At 27.4% G+C, this 8931-nt stretch overlaps 1 protein-coding gene across 1 annotated transcript; it reads left to right on the top strand.

Moving 5' to 3' along the window:
• The first annotated feature begins 1644 nt into the window (after nucleotides 1–1644).
• LOC114194243 (F-box protein CPR1-like) lies at nucleotides 1645–8107 on the top strand. Its single transcript, XM_028084367.1, has 3 exons — nucleotides 1645–1659; nucleotides 1792–1828; nucleotides 6821–8107. Exons 2-3 carry the CDS (start codon nucleotides 1807–1809, stop codon nucleotides 7999–8001), a joined length of 1203 nt encoding a protein of 400 aa, XP_027940168.1. The 5' UTR covers nucleotides 1645–1659; nucleotides 1792–1806; the 3' UTR covers nucleotides 8002–8107.
• The last annotated feature ends 824 nt before the right edge of the window (nucleotides 8108–8931 follow it).

The raw sequence follows: 8931 nt of genomic DNA on the forward strand, positions 1-8931 counted from the left end.
TTTCATAACAAAATTTGTAAGTATTTTCTTAAAAAAATTTAAAAACAAAATTGACAGAAAATATGAGTTTTTTTAGTATGTAGTTGTTGTATTATTATTACTATTATTATTATTATTATTATTATTATTATTATTATTATTATTATTATTACTTTTATTATTTTCTTTTACCACTACAAAATATTATTATAATAGTATTATTATTATTATAGTTAGACACGCCTCATAATTTTCTTTACTACAAGATGAATCGTATCTCAATTACTTGTACTTTATATTTGTTTAGTTGTTAATATATATATCTTTATATATAATTATAGATGATTATCTTAACATTAATATTTGTATTAACATTGATATTAATATTTATAGCATAAATATTATAATTATTATCATTAATTTGTTATTGTTGGTATCATTATTAATTTTTATTATTATTATTATTAGTACGACTCATAGTTGTGTTATTATTAGAAGTATTTTTTTTCAATTATAAAAAATGTTATTATATTAAATATTTTTTTTAAATATATCTTTAAATTTTAAAAAAATTATAATCTATATTAATATTAATATTAGTGTTTTTAAAGCTTAAATAAATATAATGATACTTATATTATTATTATAAAAAGATTTGAAATAAAAACAAATCATGCACACATGCACATGTTCAAAATTATTATAACATTTCATAAAATTAATTAAATACAAGATATTATAATATCAATTTTATTTATTATGTTTAAAACTAAAAGTATTATCATGTAACTTAGATTTATTACTTCATTACTTTAATTATAATATTTACAATAATATAACCTAATTTTCATAATATTTTATTACATAATATTTTTATAACTTTATTATTTTAATATACAAAATAAAAAAAATACAACTCGTGCATGTGTAGGGTGAGTCTACTGGTTTCTTTATTCAAATCACTACTGTTATTACTATTTTTTCTTATTTTATATTCTTAATAAATAAAAAGCTGTTTTCTTCAAACAAAAGATATATTTTTTAATGATACGATGGTGGTCTTCATAAAAATAATTCAATAAGTTTATCCCTAAAATATCTAAAATAGACGTATACTTTTGAGTAGTAATTTTATTGGTGATGATAGGGTGACACTGCCTTTAATTTATCTTGAAACAATAAAACTAATGTTGGTTAAATAAAATATAGAGGGTGGTTTGTAATACATTATAGTATTAAAATAACATTAGTTTCCAATTCTTGAGAGGTGAAAAAAGAGAAAACCAAAACTAAACTTTGTTGATCTCATATATTCTGAGCGTTGTTTAAAAGTTATTTCCATATTAATGAAATAAAACATTGTTTTGAATAACTTCTCAATTTGTTAATGATATAAAAATATAATATAACATAACATGATCTCTTTCATGTCTCAGTCTATAAAATTGTTGACTCTTTATATGCATAACTACAAAAATATATATTTTTACCAGAGGTTTTTTAGTGGAAGTCATAATAACCTCTAGTAAGTTTGAGGGGTTTATTAAAAAACCCCACTAAAATTATTCTCGTTTTACTTTTTTGATTTTCAAAATTTTTATTTGTTTAAACTTCTTCTCTTTCTCTTTCGCGGTTCCTTTCTCTTTCGCGGTTCCTCCTCCTAGCCTCTCACCGCTCAAGGTTCCTACTCACTTATTTCATCATCTTTTTAGTTCCAATTTCATTTTTGTTTGCTAATTTCATCAACAAACTGTGTTGATTTCATAATAAGTAAAGACAATGTCGCTCTCTGATTTCAATTTCGTGTCTTAGGAGGAAGAACCAGTTATGGCTCGTGCCCTGGAAGAAGGTATTGCTCTTTCGATTTCATCGTTTTCCCTGAAATCAAGTAACAAACACATGCTTTCAATTTGGTTTCCTTGCTTTCAATTTCATCACCGCTATTTCAATTTCGTCATTGCTTTTTCAATTTCATCTCCATGCTTTCGTTTTCATCTCATTTTCGTCTCCCTACTTTCATCTCCCTACATCACTCTTTCGATTTCATCTTTCTTATTCATGTACTAACTAACTGCTTATTTTGCCTTTATGAAATAATTGAGGTTTTACATTTTGCTTTTGTCCTTGGATCTTATTCATGTTTCTCCTAGTTCTAAACGAAGCGAGTTCATTGATTGATTCTAAACAATTGTTTTGTTTATTTGTTTCTTTACTGTTGAATGGTTTGAAAACAACTGAATATGAGATCAATATATTCCTCTATTTTTTTTTGCCTTTGCTAGGCTTGAAACCACTCTTTACAGAGGCAACATCGCCCAACTTGTGGGGAATGACTACAGTTCCATCACACCAATTTGTGTTTTGTTTGTTCTGTTTTGGGGTTGTTGTGAAGATGAAGGAAGAACTGGGAGGAATGTTTATATATAGTGAGGGTGTGTTGAAGGGGCAGGGTTTTGTTTTCTATAGACTGCCTAAACCTCTTTGTTTTCTATGAATACTCCTCACTGTTCTTTCCACTAAGCAAGCTTCACGAGATATTCACAAGTTTAACTGAATTGCTTGTTTTTTTTTTTCACATTTTGACAAGGAGACAAACCATAAGAGGGTAATGCTTCTTGATTTTTTTTTATCAATAGTTCTAGGAAATCTTGTTAAGACTATGCTAGCAATTTAAATGGATTTTTAAATGGCTTTGTGGATTGATTTATACAATATTATTAATATAAAGTTATAAAGATATAAGTTACAAATGGAAGAAGGCAATGCCGTCTGCGAAGAGGAAAAGTTTGTGGTTAAGCCTGCGAGGTTCCCAGTTTTGGCATCCCAAAGGTGTACGTGTGCAGCATAGGACGCTCTTCCGGCGCTGTTCTGTTTGACAGGTGTAAGATTTATGGTCCCCTCTGAAAAAGAGGCATCACCTTCGAGGGCAATGGCGTTTGTGTACGACCCAAAACTGGAGAATGAAAAAGAAGTTGAGTTCACGTTTTAGGTGAGTCCGAGGAAGGAAACGATGATAGTAAAAAGAGACAAGAGGTTTTGAGTTTGGGTTCTTGAGTTTTTGATGGCCATGGTTGTGAAGTCTGAATAGATTGATATTGTCTTAGGCTTTTTTTGGGTATCACAGTATATATGTTGGTTTTGGAATCTAAAGCTATGACTAATTCTTTGTTTAATTATTTTCAGTTGCATTTAGATTGGCCTTTAAATTTCCACAAAAATCACGGTTGTTTGCATTTCAAAACTTCATAATGTTGCATTTCAGTATTAAATTAGTATTTTATGGTTGACTCACTTTCAATTATTTCATGTATATATTTTTTTGCAATGGGCCCGTGAGGGAATGGCTACACTAGCAGCTCCATGTAGGACTTATTTCTATGGTAATTATAATCACTTCTTTAAGGGTTAGTTACTGTCATTCTTAGTATTTTATGATATTTCTAGTGTAGATCGGATAGCAAGGCCTTGAGTTGCTTTTTTTTTAATTAGGCTTAAATATACATTTGGTCCCTATTTTTGTTGATTTTATTCAATTTGGTCCCTATTTTTGTTTTATGTTCAATTAGATCCTCATTTTCGTCAAATTATGGTCAATTTGGTCCTTTTCACTAACGGTGTTTAAATAGTTAACTTTTTGAACAGTACATGCCACGTGTCAGCTCTTGGTTTTTTTTTATTTTTTTTTGAACTTTTTTTAATTTTTTTTTTAAATTTTTTTTAAATTTTTTTTAAAATTTTTTAATTTTTTTTAATTTCAAAAAAATGGTCCACGTGTCAAGTCATAATTGTGCCACGTGTCAGTTTGTGGTAGTATTATTTTTTTTGTTCAATTTAGTTCCTATATTTGTTATTTTTGTTCAATTTAGTCTCTATATTCGTTATTTTTGTTCAATTTAGTCTGACGCTAAATTTAATATCTTTTATACAAATTATATTAATATCTTTTTTAAAATTGATCTTTAAATTTATTATTTTTTAAATTCAATTATAAATTATTAAATTTAATTATAAATTGAATAAATTCTTATATTTAATTTCTAAATAGAATATAATTATTTAAAATATTATGAAAATTATTAATTTTTTTTATAATATTTATATTCTAAAATATTTTTAAAATTGATATATAAAAATATTTTAAATATTCAAAATATTTTAGAAAAATAAAATAATATTTGTAAAATTAACATTTACATATAAAATATTTTAGATTTTAATATCTAAAATGCAATAAAAATATTAAATACTTTAAATTTAAATGTAAATTTTACAAATGTTAATATATATTTTTAAAATTTTAATAATTATATTGTAATAATATTTAAATAATTATATTTTAATATTATTTAAATAATTATATTTTAATAATATTTAAATAATTATATTCTATTTAACAATTGAATCTAAGAATTATATTCAATTAATAATTAAACATTATAATTTATAGTTAAATTTAAAAAATAAGTAATAATAATGTCAATTTTAAAAATTAAATGGTTCTATTTTCACAAAATTTGGGACTAAATTAAACAAAAATAACGAATATAGGGACTGAATTGAACAAAAATAACGAATATAGGGACTAAATTGAACAAAAAAAATAATACTATCAGAAATTGACACGTGGCACAATTGTGACTTGACACGTGGACACTTTTTTTGAAATTAAAAAAATTTAAAAAAAATTTAAAATTTTTTTTAAAAAATTAAAAAAAAAATTAAAAAAATAAAAAAAAATCAAAAAAACCAGGAGCTGACACGTGGCATGTACTGTTCAAAAACGTTAACTATTTAAACACCGTTAGTGAAAAGGACCAAATTGACCACAATTTGACGAAAATGAGGACCTAATTGAACATAAAACGAAAATAGGGACTAAATTGAATAAAATCAACAAAAATAGGGACCAAATGTATATTTAAGCCTTTTAATTACTAGTTTTTAGGCTTTGTTTAGTGATACTATAGAGTAGAGTAGTGTTATCTTAGGTTTTCTTAGTGTTAAATGATCTAGTGTAGACTTTAATTGATAGAATAGGTTGATTCTTTAATTCTTATTTTTGCATCAGTTTTACTGCATTAGCATCATTAGTCTGATTTTAGTTAGTCATAACATAGGCTACAGTAGTTAAAGTAGTGAGGTATTAGGTCCTTGTAATTGTTAGTTTAGTGCAGTTTTATTTTCCACTTTAGTTACTGTTTTGAATTTTTAGAATAGTTATTCATTTGCTATCTTTAGCTTAGGACTTTATCTAGTTTTAGTAGTTTATGCATCCATTATTTTGCTATTTTGACTAACGTTACTAACATTTTACCTACCTGTTATGCTATTAGTTTTGTTTTATTTATAGTTTTGTTACAGGTTCACTAACATGGTTGACAGTAGTGCAGTCCACTACTTGAAGATTCTTCTTTTATTCTTGTTTTTACTGATTTGGTTCCCTTAAATGGTTATCTTAGAATTATATCACTGATTAGAAATCTGTTTCTCTCCAATGTTCTGTTTTAGTAGAATATCTTTAAGTACAAGGTTAAATTTTAAAAGTCTGGTATGTATAGTTCAATTATAGATTTGTACTTGTTATTAGAGTATTTTAAAGACTTGTGATACTTACGGTCATTGTATCTCTACATTTTTTTTGTAGCTATGACCTTTGATCATGAAATTTATTAGTGTAGGTGTTATTATGAATAGATATTTCATTATTTAGTTTTTGTGTATTTAGTTGCTGGATGAATAATACTTCAGTAACGGAGATCTTAAATAGCTGCTAGTAATGAGTTCCAAACCTCAGGTTATCAGTGGGGTTAAAACTTCCGAAAACGTTAAATATAACCCTCACTAAAAATAATTATTTTTGTAGTGAGTATGTTATTGCTTTTGTGTGGTTTATCATAATTTTTTTAAAACTTTCTGTGTACTATATTCATACGTGTTAAAAACAATTCCTTCAATAAATATATATTATTAGGAATGAAGTTAGAAAGAGTGATATAACGAGAGATGGTGATAGATAAACTTTTTAGCGAGGTGGACAATGGATTATAATTAGAGAATATTGAATTAAAAAAAGAAACATAAATTTGAAGTTGCTTTCATATGTTTTTCTTTATATAGAAAGTAATAGTAATATATATATAGGATCCATTTTATGTTGATTTGATTTGATTGATCAATTTTTGGCTTAATAGATTTTTGTCTTTTTAGCAATAACTCAATATCCTTATATTATTTAAAAAGAAAAAATAAATGTAATCTCTTTAATTAATATTGAATTTCTTTTTCTACCTTACTCGTTTAAACCAATTAAGTCATCTACTCATTGACTAATTCGAAAACTATAAAAAGGGGAGGGTAGAAAGAGTTAAGGTCATCATTGGAAAAACGGGAGAAAAAGCAGAAAAGGCTAGGAAAGAAACGGAGAAGATAAGATAGAAGAGAGCACGCTGCTACAAAATTGAGTACTTACTTTCACTTAATCGCGGAGGTATTTCACTGTTTCCTTTCTGTTTTCTATTTTTCGGTTGAATTTCATGGCAGGAATGGGATGATTTATGGACTTGTTTTTCGGCCACTATCTTTTTTAGGATTGATTTCATTTGAAGGTTTAAACGCATTATAATTGTTGAGTTTTTTTTATCCGTACTTCTTAGATTTCCTTCTATCTACACCTATGTTTTTTGTGTGGATGACTTGATAACAATTTCTTACATAATACATTCTATTGTAACTATCTCAGAAAGCTGGTTAAGTTCCATATACGCTACTTAATCCTCCCTTTATTATTGTTATAAAACCGATGTATATATTTGTGTAATTGTCATTGGATCTATTATGACAGGTGAGCACTTTTCTCTTGGATCTATTATGGAAGAAACCACTCTTAGTAAGGACTTGATTCTTGAAATTCTTTCTTGGCTTCCGGTGAAGTCTCTCCTGCGATTCACTAGCGTGAGCGAATGGTTTCAACGTTTGATATCCGATCCCACTTTTGTCAAACTCCATCTTCAAAGAGCAAGCAAACACTCCAATTTTCTAATAATCTTGAAGCGCCAAGATGATAGACTCGTGGTAAGTCCTTGTTCTATGTTGTGCTTGTTGCAAAGCAACCACGACCACAATTTTCTTAGGGTTCCAGAAAGATTTTTGGAACGTTATCAGGGTCTAAGTAGTTGCAATGGATTGGTCTGCGTCGCCAATAACTTTAGTTCTGGTGATGTGGATTCACTGAAACATATTTGTTCTTTTACCATATGGAATCCAGCCACAAGAACAAAATTTCAAGTTCCAAGACTTACTTTCCGAACTATTGAAGTGGATGATGTTTCCTTCGGGTTTGCATACGACGATAGGAGTGACACATACAAGGTTATGACCATAATTTCCTATCTTCACCCTACATGTCAGGTGCAATCTTGCAATGAAGTCAAAATTTACACCATAAGTAGCAACGATGGTTGGAGAACCATGGAAAAATTTCCTGCCAATACATCCTTCGTGCCTGATTATGGAAAATATTTTAATGGCAATATTATTTGGCTAACAACAGAGGAATCTGATCAATCCCAGTACACATTTAATGATTTTGTCGTCGTTTTCTTTGACCTCCGAACTGAGATATTCAACAAAGTGTTGCTGCCTCAAAATCTTGAAGGTGTCGATGCAAATATAAATATTCCAGAAATTATGGTTTTGGACGACTTTGTTAGTCTCGTCTTCAAAGATTTTGCCACAAACACTTTCGTAGTATGGCAAATGAAAAATTTTGGAAACAGGGATTCTTGGACCCTTCTGGTGAACATAGATGTTGACGTTCTTCAGACTGAGCCCGTGCCTTTCTTGAAACCCCTATGCATACAGGATAGGTTCTTAGTGTTCTATCAACTTACCATTGAAAATCAAATGCATGTCATTTGGTATGATATGAGAGAGGGAGAAGTAGCACGTAGGAGGATTTCTACAGAAGTATTTTCTGTCTGGGTTGAAGACTACATTCCAAGCCTGCAGAGTCTTGGTGCATGAAGGAGGAGGTTGCTGGATGTATGTTGATAATTTTTTTTTTCTTAAATGTGTCTGTGAACAGTGAACTGTAGCACCAGGTTGATTGTTCTCTACAAACTATTCTTTTATTGTTAATACATCAATGATTTGTTCTTTTATTACAGTACATGCGTGATTTGTTCTGCGTGCATTCGTAACGTTCATCCCTGATCATCGATTGAAACTACTTGTTTTATTCTATAAAATTAGTTCTTAATTTTAAAAGGGTCGAATCCGAGAAAAAAAAGGACAACTTGTGAAGCTATTTACAGCATTTGAACCTTTGCTTAATTTTGAAATGGAATAAGAATTATACTTTTGTGACTGAAATATTTTTTCTTTGTATATTTCAAAAGTATTAAAATTAAATAGTGATAATTCAAGTTGTATCAAGTTAATTGATTGTAAGTATTAAAATGAAATAAATATATATATATATATATATATATATATATATATATATATATATATATATATATATATATATATATATATATATATATATATATAAGCAGTAGCATATCTTAGCCAATAATGTTGAGGAAATCAAAATAATACACTTAAAATTTATATATTTTATTGTCACTAATGAAATAAAAATTAATACATAATTTAGTGTAAGTGTAACTACAAAAGAAACAACTTTTCCTATAAAAGAAACCACATATTGGATATTCCTATATAACCCCTCACATGTAATTATTCTTTGAATCTTAGGACATGACTCCTCTAATTGAACTATTAAACTATTAGTATCATGTAAAGAAGTCGAATCTATTCTTTTAAAATACAAATATGTTCTTTTATTTTTCATCAATATATCTATTTTTTTAAGTTTAAGATTAAAAAATAATTTATCATAATAAAATAAAAAATTCAACTATGCAATTAGTAAAAGAAAATTTATGATAA

This window comes from Vigna unguiculata, chromosome 8 (assembly GCF_004118075.2).
Source record: "Vigna unguiculata cultivar IT97K-499-35 chromosome 8, ASM411807v1, whole genome shotgun sequence".
Classification (NCBI taxonomy): Eukaryota; Viridiplantae; Streptophyta; class Magnoliopsida; order Fabales; family Fabaceae; genus Vigna; species Vigna unguiculata.

What these genes read in the sequence shown, in the direction of transcription:
- LOC114194243 (XM_028084367.1), top strand. Translation starts at nt 1,807, where the DNA reads ATGGCTCGTGCCCTGGAAGAAG. An exon ending in GGCTCGTGCCCTGGAAGAAG is followed by an intron (nt 1,829 to 6,820) that starts GTATTGCTCTTT and finishes CTATTATGACAG; the next exon opens with GTGAGCACTTTTCTCTTGGA.